Source organism: Pantherophis guttatus, chromosome 1 (genome assembly GCF_059756535.1).
Source record: "Pantherophis guttatus breed Tessera chromosome 1, ASM5975653v1, whole genome shotgun sequence".
Classification (NCBI taxonomy): domain Eukaryota; kingdom Metazoa; phylum Chordata; class Lepidosauria; order Squamata; family Colubridae; genus Pantherophis; species Pantherophis guttatus.
The window spans coordinates 17,816,552-17,836,243 of NC_142063.1; the positions used below are offsets into that span (position 1 = coordinate 17,816,552).

The following is a 19,692-nucleotide window of genomic DNA, read 5'->3' on the forward strand; positions in this document are numbered from 1 at the left end:
GCCTTCCATTGAGGACCTGTATACTGCATGAATCAAAAAGAGGGCTGTAAAAATATTTACAGACCCCTCGCATCCTGGACATAAACTGTTTCAACTCCTACCCTCAAAACAACACTATAGAGCACTGCACACCAGAACAGCGTTTTTCCCAAACGCCATCACTCTGCTAAACAAATAATTCCCTCAACACTGTCAAACTATTCACTAAGGCGGCATTACTATTACTATTCGTCTTCTCATCGTTCCTATCACCCATCTCCTCCCACTTACGACGGCGTGACTGTAACTTTGTTGCTTGTATCCTTACGATTTATATTTATTGTTTCCTAGTATGATTTGATTGCTTATTTGTACCCTATGACTATCATTAAGTGTTGTACCTTATGATTCTTGACAAATGTATCTTACCTTTTTATGTACACTGAGAGCATATGCACCAAAGACTAATTCCTTGTGTGTCCAATCACACTTGGCCAATAAAAAGATCTAATCTAATCTAATCTCTTCAGAAATACTCCAATCTTCAGCATTATTTTCGCACTCCAGGACATCTGCATAGCTCCTACATGCATGGACGTTCACATGATCCATGCCAAGGCTTGTTATCGTTTCCCTATGTGTTCTGTCTTGTGTTTGATGCACTGAACCATAAAGTAGGTTACAGGTAGTCCTCAACTTATGACCACAATTGGTCATGACCAGAATTTTGGTCGCTAATTATGTGACCAGACCTGATGTTACCACCATTCGATCACTTTCTGCCTCAGAATAATCTGACCCACCTAGCTCATTACTGGCTACCCATAATGTGCAAAAGATTTTCAGGTCAACTTCTTTATATACTATTTTCAATCAGAATACATTATGGCAAAGAGGGGCAACCTTTGTGAGAATGGACCACCATTTCCATTGAAAAACAAACAGAGTCCCTTGGGAGTTGGGTGGCATAGAAATGCGACAAAATAAATAAACAAAATAAAGGGCATGGTCAGGGGAGCAGTCGTATCATTGGAAGACTGTTGTGTGCTTTGGAGGGACAACAAATTGAGATTTCATTGTGCAAAGCCAAAGCTACATTCCAATCCACCCCCCCTTTTTTTGTTCTTTGATTAGCACTGCAAATCTGAGAGTGTCCTGCAGATTGTGTGCATTCTGGGGAGGCCCACCGACCCTTATCTTTGGGAGTAACGTTGAGGTGTTTCTCTGTACAAAATCCTGGACCTCACTGCTTAGTTAGGGACTTGTCCCCAAGGTTCCTATCTGATTGGAACCAGCTCTCCAAGGCAATGGTGGGTTTCAAAATTTTTTACTACCAGTTCTGTGGGTGTGGCTTGGTGGGCATGGCTTGGTGGGCATGGCAGGGGAAGGTTACTGCAAAATCCCCATTTCTTCCCGATCAGCTGGGACTTGGGAGGCAGAGAACAGATGGGGGGCGGGGCCAATCAGAATTTCCACTACTGGTTCTCCAGAACTGGTCAGAACCTGCTGAAACCCACCTCTGCTCCAAGTTCTCCTGCAGAAAAGGGTTTTTCTCACTCCTTTTTAGTGAACTTTCCCAAGAGAACATGGCAGGAATTAAATTCGGGGAGTTTTCATTTGTAAAAAAAAAAAAATTAAAAATGCACTCGGCTGTTGAGCTTCACCTCTTAAGGGAAACAAGGGCACAGTACAAATTGGAAAGGCAAGATATGTGATTCCATACGTCTTAGCACAGAGGTCTTCAAACTTGGCAGCTTTAAGACTTGTGGACTTCATCTTCCAGAATTCTCCAGCCAGCTATGCTTAAAGCTGCCAAGTTTGAAGACCTCTGTCTTAGCATGTCACAGCACCAACCTCCTGTGTACCACCCTTACCTCACCCAAGACAACCCACACCAGCCTTACCTTACAGAGCACCAGTGCTTAAAAGCTAAGCCTAGCTCGTTATCGTGGCTTAACTCCAGAGAGATGTGAAGCATAAGGAGACTGCATGCCAAGGGTGACCCACATAGCAGGCGTGCCAGCTGTGTTGGACTGTGGGATCCCAGGCGTGGCTTGGGCCAGCGCCAAGCGGGGCAAAGGTGGATGGTGGACAGTGAAGGAGGGGCGGGAGGTTTTGTGCTGAAGAGAAGCTAGTTTAATAGACAAAGCGGAGTTAGCAGTGGAAGATGGCGGCAAGAAAGCCTCTGAAACTGGCAGAGATGACAAACTCTGTAGGAGGACAGGTTCGGAGTTAGAAGTGAGGAGGGGAGGAGGTGGCGGCAATGAAACATTAGGAGGAGGTGGGGTCCGAAGGGCGGCACGTGGTGGGGCGCGGGTGAGATGCTGGGCGTCGTTAGACGGCGCTGGGTTGGGGGACACATGGAATGATGGGGAGCTGGCGGCGACCTGCAGAGGATTTAAGCTTAAGAGGGTACAGCTGGAAACGGCACCGTTGCCAAAATGGAGAGAGGAAGTGGAGGATGAAAAGGAGGAAGTGGAGGGAGAGGGGATGGAGGAGGAGGAAGAGGAGGAGGCAGAAGGCACCACATGGTTAAAAATACCTGCAAACAGGAGAGAAAAAAACCCTCAGCAGATGGACTTTATACAGCTCACAGCAAGAGAAGCAAAATAAAAGCAGGCAGGCAAGCAATAATGCAGTATGAAAACAGCAGCAGGCAATGGGCAGTGGCAGTAAAAAAAACAACACACACAACCTAGCAGAAAAGAGACACACTTACCTCTTCCTTGCTCACATTCTAGAAGCACCAAGCGAGAACTCCGTGGCTGAACTCAATACCCCAACACAACCCCCAGTGGAGATAAACACACAGGCCCTAAGTAGTCAGAATCGTTTGAAAAACTACCGTTCATTCTAGGCCCATCCTCAAGATACATGCGGGCCTTGTTTCCTGCAATTCTTAAGATGCCTCGGTTTAGAGAAAAGCCTAAAATAGAATGTTGCAAAGTGTTCCAAGCCTCCCCTCGTTCTAGCTCACAGACCTTCTCACAGAACTGATTAAAAGATGCTCCAGAAATTTAGCTACGTGACAGGGATTCACAGGGATTCCTCGCGAGACGAATCCAGGTGGGAAAAGATTTCCAAAAAGAAAGAACGCTTGAAAATGTCTGCCATCAAGAATGAAGGGTATGAAACACCAGGAAGGGTGGTGGAACCTGGGGCTGAATTCTGGATGGAGGGGCTCCTTCCCAAGGAACTAACAAGACAAATCAGCCTTGAGTCCTTGGCATGCAGAAAAGGTCTAGACTCACCCTAAACCTTCATAGGATTTATCTGATAGTTATGCAGTGTGTGCTTTAGTCTGGCAAGATTCCGGACTACGGGCGAACCAGCAATAAAGAAAAGTACTTTGAACAATTCATCATGTCGTTCTTGCTTCCTTGCACCTGACAGTATGTTCTTTTCGGCCAATAAAGTTCAGCTTACCTCCAACTGTTCCACCTGTCATCCCGGGAGAGAAGTTCCCCATCGTGTGTGAGTTGGTCAGGCGGGTGGCAGCTGATGATACATGCACTAGGCTGGCGGCTGGCATCGAGTTAAATAAGGACTGCAGTACCGAGGAGTTTGTTACCATGGGGCCAAGGGGGAACTGCGTGCCAGTGGTTAAGGAGTTCAAGAAAGGGTGGTGGGTCTGAGTAGAGGAGGCCGTGCTGGACGACTTGCCAGAGCTGGCTGCCGAGAGGCTTTTGCCATTGAGAAGGCCACCAGAGGGGACAGCAGCAGCAGCAGCGGCGGCAATGAAGAGGTTGTGGCCGTTCTTGAATTCCACATCTCGTTCCCGTCCTTTGCCGAATTTGTTGTTTAGCACCAAAGCCTTGTCCGAAGAGCCTCCCAGTCGGAGACTCAGTTCGTTGGCCTCTTTGCCTTTCAGTCCTGACCAGCTTAAATCTTCCCCTTTCCCACCACCAAGGCTTTCTAGCTGCCTCTTGCCCAAGAATGGGTTTGTCTCGGGGACTCCAGCCTCTTTGTTCCTTTGTACAAGGAAACCCAGCGAGGAGCCGCCCAGAGCCGTCACCACGTCAGCAGTTTTGTGAGAAAATGAAGCACCATCAGTAAAGCTATGTAAACCGACATCTGCCGACAGCCCACCGTTGTAAGCAAATCCATTCATGGCGTTGGTACTTTGGCCAAGCCCATCGGATGCAGTCATGTGTTTCCTCGCATGCGTGCCGGCCTTGTCGCCCGCCATGTTGTCATCAGAAGACGGTCTGAAGGCAAAGAGGGTGTTCTGATTCAGGGACGCTGCCGATGCTTGCAAAGGACTGTCTGCCGTTTTGGAAAGATTGATGTCAGAAATTGGAGAAAAGGTTGACTTCCACTTGCTGCTGTTCATGCTTTCAGCAGTTTGCTTTCTCCCAGCTGAGTTGATGCCTGGTTTGCAAAGATAGAAAATGTAGGTGTCAGGGTCAGGAGAATGTGTTCCCCCTTTCTGGTGGAGAAATAAAATTAAACGGGGAGCCTGTTTTTAAACAGGGTTGGCTTTTTTTTGATCCCAAGGAGAAAATGGAAGACTTTCTGCCAGAATTCTCCAGCTAGAAACGGCCATACATAAATCATCGACTGTGCAAGAATCGTTAACAGAAGGAGAGTGACTTCTGCATTCATCACAGTTAGAGAACAGCAGCCCATCTTGCTTGGATCAAAATCCATTTAGTCCAGCACTGTGGCTTCTAAAAATAGTCACCCAGTTTCATACCACAAGAGATATATTGTCTTAGAACAGAGCACAAGCTATCTGAACTCAGCCATCAACTCAATGATTAAAACCATGAAGCCAACATCACATCTTTCGAAATAGGATTTCCGTCGCTACCGAAAACTTAGATGCTCACCTATTTTTTTTTTAAACACTTCACAGTGAATTCACACATTTTGGTTTCAGTTACAGTTATTGGACTGTGATGCTTGACGTGAATTGTGTTAATGCTTGTAAAAGGTTTGCAGTTCTTTTTAGTTTTTTTTTTTTTTTTTACAGAAATCCTACATCTATTCTAAATCTGCAGCAACCGAGCAGAACAAAAAGCATTACCATCAGCGAACCAACCTCCCTACCAGACTCAAACTGAGGGAAAAATGGGAAGCTGGGCCACATACAAGGCCAACAATTTGTGGCTCCTTCCTTTCTTGAACTTTTTCAGTGCCAGAAAGGCTTTATGAGAAGCAGATAATCACAAGTGGTTGAGTTTATTTCTATTCTTGTCCCGATCAATCCCTTTTGTCTTCTCAAATGCCCGCCTACTGATCTACAAACTTACTATTTTCCAGCGGCTTTTGTGGAGATTTGCTTTCCAGAGATATTGTTGCAATTTTTCTTTCAATTCTAGGAAGGAAAAAGAGGATTATTTGATTAATATACAGATGTGTTAGAAAGCACAGTCTCTGTTACAGGTCATGGATCCTCCAGGAGGATAATGACGCAAGACATACACCTAGAGCCGTGGTGGCACAGTGGTAAGAATGCAATACTGCAGGCTAATTCTGCTGACTGACTGCTGCCAGCAGTTCGATTCTCACCGGCTCAAGGTTGACTCAGCCTTCCATCCTTCCAAGGTCAGTAAAATGAGGACCCAGATTGTTGGGGGAAATATGCTGACTCTGTAAACCACTTAGAGAGGGCTGTAAAGCACTACGAAGCAGTATATAAGTCTAAGTTCTGTTGCTATTGCTATTACCTAAGAGAACCCCAAAATGGTTGAAAATCTAATATTAGACTGCTCTGAAATGGCCTGCTATGATCTGAACCCAATACAACATTCATGGAAAGAGCTCCAACTCACAGTTGGGAGCTTCCTCATCTAAGACAACTGGAGTTGGGCAGCCAATAAATATAAAGAAAGAAAGAAAGAAAACCACTGCCACCGGAGTTTCAGAAAGCACTTGATTGCAGTTATTGCCTCAGAACAGTATGTTACAAAATATTAGGCTGGGGTACCAATAATTACAGCTAGTCCTTGAGTTACAATGGTAATTGGAACAGAAATTTGCATTGCTAAGTGATGTGATTGTAAAGTGTGATGAGACATTACATCACATTGTAACAGCAATACCAGCCCCCCATTGCTGTCATTAAACGAGGACATCATGTGACCATGACTTGCGACTGCCCCTTGGCTTTCAACAAGCAAACTACCAAACGAAGGGAATTATTTGTAGCTCAGGGCTGAACTGTAGGGTACTTGATGTTCTTTGAACTTGGTTGTTTGCCTGTAGATATTTCAAGCATATTAAATATGGAGGTTCTCGTAATCATTTTAATTTGAGATTCCTGGACTATGGATTATAGTTCTAGAATGAAAAACTAAACACTACGTTCATCAGGCCTCTTTGCTATAATGTCAGGGAATTTTACCTAAGCCCTTAGCACCCTTCAGGAATTTAATTTAACACACCACTGTTTGTTATGGTTTCTAATAAAATGTGTTCTTTCTCTGGCTTACTGAGAGAAAATCAAATAATTAAGAATGATAGGTTAGATATTATTATAAAGCCCATTACATTATGACAGTAATCGAACCCAGAATTACAATCATCAGACACAGAGGTCATAAGGCAAGGCATCATGTGACAGGACCTGATTTTTTGACATTTTTTTATGGCAATCATTAAGTAGATACCATGGTCTTTAGTGACCACTGTGGTTGTTAAGCGAACACAGAAGTCATTAAATGAATCTGTTTTTCCCACTAGGCATTTTTTTAACAGAAACTGGAAGTAAATGCTGCAAAGTGGCAAAAAAGTCACAAATTGCAGGCAAACAGATACAATTTGCCCAAGTGCACAAAATGCGATCACAGGACCACTAGGTGTGTGTATGGCAATCATAACTTTGAAAATGTGTTGTAAGTAGTTCTGGGGAGGTCTGTTGTAATTTTGAACAGTCATTGAAGCGACTGGTTGTAAATCAAGGATTACCTCTGAATGGTGAGAACTTAAGTCAGTCCCTACAGGACTGCAAACATCACTAGGGTGTGATTTTAATAAGGAGAACAAGGGAGAAGTAATAGTTCCAAAAGTCACAACGAAAATGGGATCAAGAACATATTACAAATGCATGATATTATTACAGGGTAAATGTCTATGGAGATTCTCAGTCATCCAGGTCATTGTTGTCCCAAAGCTGCTTTTCTTTTTCTTTTTTTTCTTTTTTTAAAGATTTTTTTTTTATTTTCAAACAAAAACAACATAAAAACATCATCCTTTCAAACAATTACAGACAGTGTTTCGGTCGGTTAAAATCCTTTCGTGCTCCCAAAATCTTCAAAATATCAATATATGGCAAATGTTCTTTTCCCCTAAAAGAAAACAAGTGTTTACACATTTTATCTTAATTTCATTTCATGTATCATATTTCATCTCCATGTTTTAGCAAAGCTGCTTATCTTTTTCAAGAGGCAACCGGACTTTCTGGTTTTTCTTTGAAGACTTTTTGCTTCTCATCCAAGAAGCTTTTTCAGCTCTGACTGGATGGTGGGGAATGGAAGGATTTACACTCTTTGCAGACAGCTGGACATTTGCATTCTTTTAGCGGGTCATTAAACCTCCAGGTGAACTTAATGGCCCTCTAAAAGAATGCAAATATCCAGCTGTCTGCAAGGAGTGTAAATCCTTCCATTCCTCACCATCCAGTCAGAACTGAAGAAGCTTCTTGGATGAGAAGCGAAACGTCTTCAAAGAAAAACCAGAAAAGTCCAGTTGCCTCTTGGGGGGAAAAAAACCCACCTTTATTACATGGTAAAGTAACCTAAAACACATTTTCAAACTTAAGCACGTTGGGGAAGGAAACGCTGTGGGATTTGAGACCCTACGTTGCTTGAAGAAGCCCCTCATGCAAGGATTGCACCTGCTACTACTCGCCTGGTGCTGTTATGGTCATCCTCCAGGCTCTGTTCTTCATCAGAGGTTAGCGGGGAGTAATGGATGCCATTGGTCTGAATTAGAGGCTTCTCCTTTTTCAGCACAGGTGGCTGATCATTGTCCTGATATGGAACAGGAGAATTCTTCAGGGAGTTTTCGGGGGAAGAAATGGCTGTTATTTCTAAAGGCTGGTTAATGTTGCTGACCTGAGGAGGGAAAACAAAAAGAGAACATTAAGGATTTGAAAAAGACAAGGGGAAGGAAGAAAGAGCTAACTGTGTTTCTAAGGATTTTGCTTTTAAAGACAGTGTTGGTCAGCTCTGAGGAAAAGGAAATATATTACTTTTCAGGTAGAGAGTAATACAAGTAGTCCTCAACTTAGGATCATCCACTTAAAGACCATTTGAAGTTATGACTGTGCTGAAAAAAGTGAGTTACAAGTGTTCCTCATGCATACAACTGTCATAGCATTCCACAATCCTGTAATTGCAGTCCAGGTGGTTGGCAATAGCAACAAAAGTTTGACTTATATACTGCTTCATAGTGCTTTATAGTCCTTTCTAAGCTGTTCTGACCAAGGCTTCCTGAGACAGTAACAATCACACGCTTAGTCCCCAAAACCCTCTTTTTAGTTCAACGGCTGCAAATTATGTTCGTTCACAGCCTGTAATGAGTCCCAAGCAGTTTGTGAATAGTCCGACAGAAGTCTGCCACAGTCCTTCGGGATAAGGCTGATAGCACCCGCCTTTATCTCCCTTGAAATGCTGCCAAAGACCTAATTGCCAATTAGCTTTGCAAGGCCAGAGCACAAAGTCAAAACGGAGCTTCAGAGTTTAAACCGACCAGAACGAACAAAGTTGTTTCCTGCAAAGGCTCATGTCCCTTTGTTCCTCCTTTATGTCTTACGGGAGGGGCCAGTCATCTCCAAGCCTTACTCCCAAGTCGCACCTTTTGTTTTAACTGTTCTTGCCTTCTGGCAGCTCTGCGCATGTGCGCACTGGAAAACAGGCTCCCTCTGTTCCTTTGCCTTGCTGATGTCAAACTCTGGAGGCTCCGGAGTCAGCACATAACTCCCAGATGTCCCTGGCCCCATCTCTGCCTCCGACGCAGAGCCCTTGTCCGAGCCTTCCCCAGACTCCAGGACTGGCCTATGTTACGCCCCAGTCTCCTCACTGGCTGTCTCTGCTACCAGCTCTGCAGGCCACCGGTGGACCACAACGTAAGCAGTTTATAGAGTCGGCATGTTGCCCCCAACAATTTGGGTCCTCATTTTACCAACCTTGGAAAGATGGAAGGCTGAGTCATCCTTGAACCCATCAGGATCGAACTCCTGGCAGTGCACAGTGAGTTAGCCTGCAATACTACATTCTAACCACTGTGCTACCAGGGCTCCTGGCAACCAGCCTCTTCCCCATCTCTGCAAAATTGTTCCTTAGACCAGGGGTGGGCAAGTATGGCCCCTTTACGACCTATGGACTTTAATTTCCAGTTTTCCTGAGCCAGTATGTCTGGCTCAGGAATTCTGGGAGTTGAAGTTCACGGGTCTTAAGGGGCCATAGTTGCCCACTCCTGCCTTACACTACAAGAGTTTACAATTCTTTAGGGAAGGGTGGAAAAATCTGTGCCATGCCAGCTGGGTTTGTTAGGATGAATAACTTGCCAAAGATTTAGGTCAGAAATGAGGAACTTGTACCATAGGAGGCAAACTCAGCTGAGAAGGCCTTCCTATTTAGATTATAATACCTCAAGGAAGATCCCAACCTGTCATATCCCTTCCCGCTACAGGAGAAAGTGAGCACTATTCCTTGCCTTTTCCTATACATACAGAAAAGCAACTTAATTTCATTCACAGTTAGGATGGCAGAAATTAATGCATGGGATTATAAAGAAACACTAAGGAGATTGTTCAAAACAAGGCCATAAGATCACAAGAATTTCTTAACTTTTTATAGCTCCCTGATTAACAGATTCTCAAACACTCTTCTGAAGATGAAGCAGGTTTGAACTCAAAGGCAGGCCCAAGGGATTCAGCTTATGTAAGTTTGAAAATTGTTTTTAATTACGTTTTCATATAATTTTGTAATCATTGCCCAAACAAAACAATGGGCTGACCGATACTAGGATTTAACCTAGGATCTTCTATTAACAAAAAGAATAACCTAACATCCATCTTCAAACTAATTTTTTGCCCTTGGTCATTTTGTTAAGGCCTCTCACTTATTTTAGGTGGGCAAAATGATCTGGTCTTAAAACTGCAGAGTTCAAACCTCGATTCTCACCATGGAGTTGATGTTAAGGGGAGATCCAGAAGGCTGAGCAAAGAGCCCAGCCATGGGGGGCAATGATTTGCGTTTGGGTGACACCCCAGAGTTTACACTCGGCGTTCCTGTGGAGGACCGCTTCCTCCGGCCACGTTTCTTCCCATCTTGCATGTATGCCTGGCCACAATCCGTCCGGATGCTTGCGGTGAGGGGGCTGTGCTTGTTTGATGGAGAATGTTTGAGGGTTCCTGTGGCAGGGGAGATGGTGAAAATGATCCTTCGTTTGCTCTCGCTCTCGGGGTCAGAAAAGGTGGGGTCGGATGGAGGGTCTCCTCTGGCGTTTTCGGCAAACATTTTTTGAGTCTCTATGTACTGCAGTACCCCTCCCAAGCTCTGGGAGATGCCGTTCAACCTAGGGCTCGCGGAATGCTGGTGTGCAGGCGAGTTTTGTCCAGAATTCCGTGAGGACGATGTAAGCAAGGAAGGATGCTGCGGAGTAGAACTTCGAGACCCCGTGGAGTTGAACAAGCTTCCCGAACTGGATACGTCCTCCATAGCTATACTGTCAGCAACCGGATTCAATGGGCCGGGGCTATTTGGAACAGTCCCGCCAATTGGTGCAGAGCCAGACATGTAAGAAAAACCTGTGCAATGAGGAATGAAGAAAATTAGATATAGCAATAACACTTAGACTTATATACCACTTTACAGTGCTTTACAGCCCTCTCTAAACAGTTTACAGAGTCAAGCCTATTGCCCCCAACAATCTGGGTCCTCATTTTACCCACCTCGGAAGGATGGAAGGCTGAGTCAACCCTGAGCCTGGTGAGATTTGAACTACCAAATTGCAGTCAGCAGGCAGTCAGCAGAAGTAGCCTGCAATACTGCACTCTAACCACTGTGCCGCCGTGGCTCATATCAGGGGAATCGGTTAATTGTTTTAGCCAATCTTCACATTTTTGTTTATTTATTAAATATATATGCTGCCCATCTCTCCAATAAGGCAACTTTGGGCAGCTTAGAAATCATAGAAAAGATAAATAGAAAAGCAGTTAAAAATTTAAAACTATGGAATTTTAAAAAAATTAAACGATTTATACGAGTTATCTTGTAGGGGAGATGGGCGGCATAAAAAATTAATAAATAAAATAAATGCATATATGTTAATCTGTAAATTAAGATCTTCAACAGAGGTTCTTTACAGATATTCCTGGCATTAAGAGTGCCATTAGAGGCTAAATCCTGGAGAAATAGCTTTCGTCACGCTATTTACAATGAATATGAGGCATTCTCTCCAAAGTGGATCCACTGATCCCTCCAACCCTCTCAAACACACCTACTGTAAAAGCTGGAAAACAGCAGTGGGAAAGGAAGGAGCTCACCTGAGGTAGCCAAGGTCAGTGGCTTGTTACCAGCAGCAGTGCTAATGCTGTTATGAGAACTAGCACCAAATTGTTTTTCAAGTGTTGAAAAGGAATCTCGGTTCTGATGGACAGGGCTAGGTGTGCTTCTCTGAAAGAAGAGAGAAAAAGAAGACGGTTGGAAAAGGAAGCATAATAAAATTAACTTTGGTTAAAACAAGTACTTTTTAAAATTACTACGCTCGTGTAAGCTTAGACTGCTGGTAGGTAGTAGTTGGAAAGAAAGTAAAACAGTTACATTCAGAACTCTGTTCTTCCAGGAGGAACTATTTCTCTCTGCAGAGAACAGCAGCAGTTTTAAACCACGTCAAACTATTTATCCATCCCATTGTCTACTCTGCTTAGCAGTCATTCTCTGCCCCATCACCCGTGACCTAACATTCTAGCCCACAGATTATATGTGGTCACATCTTTTTTCTCAAAGCCCTCAGAGACCCCTCTAACTATGATGGCCACAAACTAATGGCATGGCTTCCCGTCAGGCTGAGGCTGCGCACAAATAAATGCTAGAGCGGGGGTGTCAAACTCGATTTCATTGAGGGCCGCATCAGGATTGTGTTTGACCTTGGGTGGGCCGGGTTGCGCATTGCCAGATCGACATCATTCCTGTCAGGGGTGCCTGTGGTGGCCCGAGTGTTCTGCCAGCGAAAACGGGCTCCCGAGCTCCATTTTTGGCTGCCCTGGCCTTTTGCAACCCTCTGCCAGTGAAAACGGAGCTCGGGAAGGCCCGGGAGCCCGTTTTCGCTGACAGAATCACCACAGGCCAGTCCTTCACTGTTTCCAGAGCAGCTCCACAGGCCAGATCTAAGTACCCCGAGGGCTGGATCCGGCCTTGAGTTTGACACCCCTAAGCTAGAGTGTCAGGCCTTAATAGCAATGACATAATTTAAGAAGCAAAAGAGTGCATCCAAACTGTGAAAAAAACCATGCAAAAATCAGGCTCTGGCCATATGCGTGATGCAGTGCGCTCGCTATAAAGCATTGCTCCATGCGCTTCTGCCCTCAGTCTCTGCAAAAAATTTAAGTGCAATCCAGAGCCTTTAAAGGATTGGCTATCCTCATCCTAGCCACTGAAGTCAGGACTGAACCTGGGATATGCAAAATTTGTGCTCAGTCATTCAGCTACAGCTGTTTTATCTAGGAGAGACAATATTCTACACAATCCATATCACCCACAGGGTTATATTGTGATTGACACACCAAGTATTTAAACTAGCCTTTATTCAAATAGTTACTTTATTCAAATAGTTATTTTTTAACAGCTTGACAACTTCAACAACAAAACTAGAACAAAGCTGCTCAAAGTAGCTTAAGCACTGAACACAGATTTAACAACCTTCTCTTATAGCACATGTATAGAAAGCAAATAGATATATTGGATAAATGAAAAATATAAGAGCGATTTAAAATAAGAAAAAACGTGTAATTTCTTAGGAATCAGTTATCATGTATCAAATTTAAGAATATTTTCGAAGTGGTTTAGTAAATTCAGTTAAGAGGCAGCAAGAAACAGAACTATATAGCAATAGCAATAGCACTTAGACTTACCGTATTTTTTGTAGTATAAGATGCACATTCCCCCCCCCAAAAGGGGGTGAAAATTTAGGTGCGTCTTATACACCGAATGTAGCCCCATCTACCCACTGGCCCCCACCCTTTGGCCTCTGCCTCCCAGCAGTTACCTCCTTGCAAGCAAACAGCAAGAAAAAACAGCTCCTTTCAGCTTCAGCACATCCTAATTAGCACAAGTTGATTGGATCAGCCTCCCGACTCTCAGCTGATTTGTTCTCAGCTGTTTTCCACAGGGCTCTGCTGCTTGCTGCAAAGAGGTAAATTGCTGGAGCAGATTTTTTTCCCCCTTGTGCTAATCAAGCTATGCTGAAAACGAAAATGAAAGTAAAGCAGGCTGTTTGCTCCAACGAGGCAAAATTGCTCAGAGGCAGAGAGAGATTTCTTTTTCTTCTTTTCCTCACCAAAAAAGGTAGGTGCGTCTTATACTCCAGTGCGTTTTATATTCCGAAAAATATGGTATATACCGCTTCATAGTGCTTTATGCACTATGCTGAAGTAACCTGCAGTGCTGCACTCTAACCTTGGCTCTTATGGTCTAATGGTTAAGGCACCGATCTAGAAACTGGGAGACTGTGAGTTCTAGTTCCACCTTAGGGATGAGAGAGGCTGCATGACTTTGGGCCAGTTGCTCTCTCTTAGCCCAACCCATCACATAAGACAGTTGTGGGGAAAATAGGAGGGGAAAGCAATATTAGGTATATTTGCCGCCTTGGTTTATTTGTACAAATAATAAAAGCGGGATAAAAATAGATAAATAAAGTACCCGAGGGAAGCATGCTCCATTACCTTGCATCGCACTTAATGCTATAAATTCATTGTAATATGGTACAATTGGCTTTACGGCAAGGATTATGGGGGAAAACAAAGTACCCCTACTCACCACCTTCTCAACACGGCTAGGAAGGACTACGCTGGCCAAAGGAATACTAACAGGGAGTTTATTGGGCTGCACTGTGCTGAGGGGGATACTGATGGGAAGGCTGGTGATGGTCTCCCCATTATTCGCAGACGTCCTCTCGCGCAAAGCCTGCAAACACACAAAGCAGACAATGCCAAAAATGCAGCTTGCATCATCAGCCAGTGCTTCTGGGCCATGGCTGTCGGCCCAAATACTTGGTGCAAGGAGGCGTCCTGAAGAATTGCAAGCATTTCCCCACCCGTCAAACGAACAAAAAAAAAACAAAAAAACCAACAACGTTCTTACAGATGTAGACAAAGTCAATTGCATCAGCCAGCCAACATAGACACACACACATACCACACAAACAGTTCATGTTTTACTTAATGATCTAATAGGGAAATATAACCGCAATGGTGTCGCTCGCCCAACTAAAACACTTACCGCGCCAAGTATTTATACTTAGCAGCTGTGTTTGGGATTGCTATGGTGCATGAGGAAATATTTCCATAACCTTGTGTCACTATGGCAAAGTATATATAGCAAATTTACAGCCAAGTCATATTGCACAATAGATGGTTGGCCTCTTCTCCAAATGTATGCCCTTCAGTTGGGATCACAACCCATTGGCTTATGATACCAACTGGGAATAACAAAATTGCAGTTCTAATGTCTCTAGAGCAGTGGTTCTCAACCTTCCTAATGCTGCGACCCTTTAATACAGTTCCTCATGTTGTGGTGACCCCCAACCATAAAATTATTCCTAAAATCATTGATAATACGTGTTTTCCGATGGTCTTAGGCGACCCCTGTGAAAAGGTCATTCGACCCCCAAAGGGGTCCCGACCCACAGGTTGAGAACCACTGCTCTAGAGGGATCCAGGCTGTAGAAGTCTGAGCAAGCTATTACTGATTGCCGATTTAATATTAATATATTAATATTAACATTAACAAAAGCAACAACAATTCATCGTACATCTTAAGAACGTACTTGGTTGATACCTACCCTGTTTCCCCCAAAATAAGACATCCCCTGATAATAAGCCCAATCGGGCTTTTGAGCGCATGGCAATAAGGCCAAGCACTTATTTCAGGGTTCAAAAACATATAAGACAGGGTCTTATTTTCAGGGAAACAAGGTAGGACGCTGGCAGCAACCCGTATCAACCATTAGCACCAGTCAATGGTATTTGTGATACATTTTTGAATGTTCAGTTGACTGAGTTTCATGTTTAATGAGTAAAGTATATAATAATAACACATATACAGCGCAGAATACTATTCTAGCTTTGATCAGGACAGAAAGAGTGAGAACGTAAGTCTGAGGAATACTCTCTACTTTCCTTGGTTACTTTAGACATAAGGTTTGTCTATGTGCACATACAGGGTATAAATACAGGTAGCCCTCGATTTACGACCACAACTAAGCCCTAACTTTCTATTGTTAAGTGAGACATTTGTTAAGTGAGTTTTGCCCCTTTTTACGAACTTTATTGCCTCAGTTGTTAAGTGAATCACTGCAGTTGATAAGTTAGTAACCTGGTTGTTAGGTGAATGTGACTTCTCCATGGACTTTGCTTGTCAGAAGGTTGCAAAAAGTCACTAAACTAACTGTTGCAAGTTGAGGACTATCTGTCTCTTTGAAAATGATTTGCTCCTTCTGCAGATACAAGCACAGCACCCCTTTTCTGCTTATTAAAGTAGTCCAACTATTTTTTTGTGTTTGATTTTTGTGCAAGCCTGAAAAAAAGGTGCTAACTTTTATATTTGGACTTTTAGGAATTTTGTGGTGCACTTTGCAATTTAAAAAAAAATGAGTATAGTGTAACATACAAAAAATGATTCTTGAGAATGCACTATTACAAAAAATAATTTGCAAAACTCTAATAGGGTATAGCATGCATTTTAAAAATGCAAACAGAAGATTTGCCAAGCAATAAGAAAGCATGAGAGGACAAAATTATAGTCTAAAACAAAGAAGTCATTAGAGTTAGAAAAGAGCAATTCTTTTAGGTCTATCTATGATTGCCAGACCATCTTATTTACCTCTTGAAAAACCTATATGTGGGTCAAGAAGCAACAGTGAGAACTGGACACGGAACCACTGATTGGTTCAAAATTGGGAAAGGAGTCCAGCAAAGCTGTATACTGTCGTCCTGCCTATTTAACTTATATGCAGAGCACATCATGAGAAAGGCGGGGCTAGATGAATCAAAAGTTGGAATTAAGATTGCGGGGAGAAATATCAACAACCTCAGATATGCAGATGATATCACTCTAATGGCAGAAAGCGAAGAGGAAATAAAGAGCCTCTTGATGCAGGTAAAGAAGGAGAGTGCAAAAGTTGGCTTGAAACTCAACATTAAGAAAACTAAGATCATAGCATCCGGCCTTCTCAATTCCTGGCAAATAGATGGGGAAGAAATGGAGGTAGTGACAGATTTTATTTTCCTGGGCTCCAAGATCACCGTAGATGGGGACTGCAGCCAAGAAATTAAAAGACACTTGATCCTGGGGAGGAAAACTATGGCAAATCTAGACAGCATACTAATGAGAAGGAAGGACTCACTAGAGAAGAGCCTTATGCTGGGAAAGATTGAAGGCAAAAGAAGAAGGGGACGACAGAGAATGAGGTGGCTGGATGGAGTCACTGAAGCAGTAGGTGTGAGTTTACATGGACTCCATAGGATGGTAGAGGACAGGAAGGCCTGGAGGAACGTTGTCCATGGGGTCGCGATGGGTCGGACATGACTTCGCAACTGACAACAACATGATTGCCTGCATAACCAGACCCTACAATGGAAGGGCAAACTTAGTTTTAAGGGAATTCAGATTGCCATTGATGTGAATTATGGTCAAGAAAATGGTATTCATTTCATGTTGTAATCGCACAGCCACTTGATAGCAAGATAGGTGGCATATAAATTCAACAAACAAACAAACAAATTATTCTAGAATGGTGAACTTATAGCCCAAACAACTGTCACATGTTACAGCTTGCAAGTGAAGGATGCTGAGAGTTATAATTCATCAACTAATGGAGGAATTGGTTCCTAAATAAAAGGAAACCATGGAAGGGAAGAAATGGGAACTAGACCTGGTCTCATGCTGCCCATCACACAGCTGTGCTTTGGAGTTCATGAATTTATCTGCACCTGTTTCTTCAACAGTGCATCTGATTTAAATAGTTATGCCATCATGTTTACTTTAATTTGCAAACAAATTATGCCTCATTTTTTAATCAAGCCTGATTACAATTTGGTGCTCGGTTACGAAGCCCATTTAAACTTGAAGGAGATGCAAAACAAGATATATTCTCTTCCTCTTCCACACCTCAAGAATAGGCATTGTGTAGGGTCGTAAAACATGATTAAGCAGCAGACAAACGTATTTCACATTAGGGATTTTAAATATTGGGACTTTAACCTGAGCTTTTTTTTAGTCCAGCAGTACAACATTTTTTTCTCTATCTCATTTTGGCTAGAAAAAATACTGATCAGACTTGCACACAATTCTATAAGTAATCCTGGTTTAACAAAGTATCATAAACTAATAGCGTGCTTGTTAGACACAGTCTATTTGGTCCCACATTGTTATCTAAACCTGAGATTATTAATATAATTAAATCATAATTACAAAATTTTAGTTGAGATCAATGTATCATAATCCCAGGTTAAGACGTGATTCAAGATTTCTCCTTTTTGATTGCTACTCCCTCCAATACTTGTTTATTTACTACAATAGCAAATTGTTACGGTACTTGCATCAATGCACTGTTCATAATCTGATTTTTTTCGAATTGAGTGTTATGGATAAATACAGAAGTAACTGTATTTGTGTTGGTTCAAAATGCTACAGGTAATCCTCAATTTACGACTATAATGGAACCTTCCCATTATGGTCGTAAATCACGACGGTGGTAAAGTGGAATGACCTATGTGACCGATCCTTATGAAAGTCATTAAGCAAATGCAGTAGTCGTAAAGCAAACCATTATTCTCTATGGAGTGTTTTTGTGAAAAATGCAGTTACATGTCTGTGGGATACTGCAAAGGCCATAAATGCAGGCCAGCTGCTGAATGTCTGACATGCATTCCTGTGACTGTGGCAAAGAGGCTGTCAGGACTATGGAACGGGGTCGTAAGTACCTTATTGGGAGTCCATTCTAACTTCAAATGGTCCTAAGCAATTGGTCATAAATCAAAGACTACCTGTATTTCGTTTTTCTACTCAGCAATTTTTTTCTGCACCCCCCTAAGTGCACCTCAGTGATGTTAATTTTCTTAACCCTTAGCATGCTCTCCATTTACACCAAGAGTTCCCACTCAGTCGCTGCTGCTTGGTACAAGAACTGCCCCCGAAAGGTTCAGCGGCATCGTCCAAAAATCTCTTACCTTCTCATTCCCAGCTGGGAAGGCTGCTGGGGAGGAGGGTCTGGCTTCCAGAGGGCTCATCTTCATGCTGTTTGATACTGAAGGGCTTTGAAATGGAAGGCCATTTTCTTTTAAATGTTCAGCCCTGAAACATTAAAAAAACAAAGCTTTTGAACATTTTTGCTTGGTTAAAAAGAAAGATTTTTTGCGGTGCATCCTATAGCGAAAAAGAAATGCAGAGGAAGCCCCTCTTCCATATGTCAGAAAGAAAGGTTTCTGATAGCTTGGTTCTCTTCAAAAAGGCCAGTCTTATACATCTTAACAGCTTAATGGATTTCTAAGGGAAGAAGTGGTGCATTAGATAGTATTTGATGCATCAGATAGAATTATTATGCCCTTTGAAAACTGAAAAGACATTGCAGGCTCCATCCTAGACAAACTGTTATCTATGCACAAAATGGTTGCTAAGGAAGAGATGGGTGGAGGGGGGAAATGTAGTTTCAAAGACCACTATCTGCCACCTTCTTCCATCTCTTCCATCCACAGAATGCTTTCTGCTTCTTCTATTGACTGAACGATGCAGCTTTCCTCTAAACACAGAGGCGTTCTTGATAAAAATGAGCCTGGAGGATAATTTAATTTAATTTAATTAATTCAATTTATATGCCGCCTTTCTCCGAAGACTCAGGGCGGCTGATAGTGCTCTGATTTGCAGCATGTCAATTTCCCACGTACTTTCAGAGTTTCCCCATTCAGGATTCAACTAAAGGTAGCAGCCACAAACAGACTATCCATTCTCCATGGCTATCCAGAGTGCCATAGTTACCACGAAGGTAACTTCCAATCCTAGAGAATATATATCCGTGATGGCAAACCTATGGCATGCGTGCCAGAGGTGGCACACAGTGCCCTCTCTGATGGCACGTGAGCCATTGCCCCAGTTCAGCTCCGCTGTGCATGTGTGCGCACCTCCCGCTGGCCAGCTGGTCTTCAGGTGTCTGCTGCGTATGCGGGGGGCACGTGCATGCACGGAGCGCATGAGTGGACCATGCGTGCATGCTCTGGGGTGGGGCATGCAGTGGTGCACACGCAGGAAGCCATGTGTGCATGTGGGGGGGGCAGTGCGCACATGTGGGGCTGCACACATATTGCATGTTGGGGGGTTGGGGCACGCGCACATTCGCACACGTGCACGCTTTGGGCACTAGGTCCGGAAAAGGTTAGCCATCACTGCTATATATGGTTCATGGCTGTAGTAACAGATGCAACAGATTAACAGAGTTAGAAGGGACCTTATAGGTCATCTAGTCCAACCCTTCCATTCAAGCAGGAGA

The 19,692-nt window shown here is 43.2% G+C and overlaps 1 protein-coding gene across 6 annotated transcripts in view; it reads right to left on the reverse strand.

Moving 5' to 3' along the window:
- DOT1L (DOT1 like histone lysine methyltransferase) overlaps positions 1–19,692 on the reverse strand; it is an 82,687-nt gene that overhangs the window by 4,742 nt on the left and 58,253 nt on the right. For 2 of the 6 annotated variants that reach the window (XM_034437746.3, XM_034437747.3), the window contains 8 exons: positions 18,380–18,503; positions 13,968–14,114; positions 11,477–11,606; positions 10,113–10,738; positions 7,834–8,039; positions 5,235–5,299; positions 3,406–4,350; positions 1,884–2,521 (listed from right to left, as the gene is read on the reverse strand). In XM_034437746.3, coding sequence (XP_034293637.1) covers positions 1,923–2,521; positions 3,406–4,350; positions 5,235–5,299; positions 7,834–8,039; positions 10,113–10,738; positions 11,477–11,606; positions 13,968–14,114; positions 18,380–18,503 — 2,842 coding nt within the window. In that variant the 3' untranslated portion in view covers positions 1,884–1,922. The remainder of the gene's footprint in view (positions 1–1,883; positions 2,522–3,405; positions 4,351–5,234; positions 5,300–7,833; positions 8,040–10,112; positions 10,739–11,476; positions 11,607–13,967; positions 14,115–18,379; positions 18,504–19,692) is intronic. The other 4 variants (XM_034437749.3, XM_087881491.1, XM_034437748.3 and 1 more) reach the window with 3 other exon arrangements.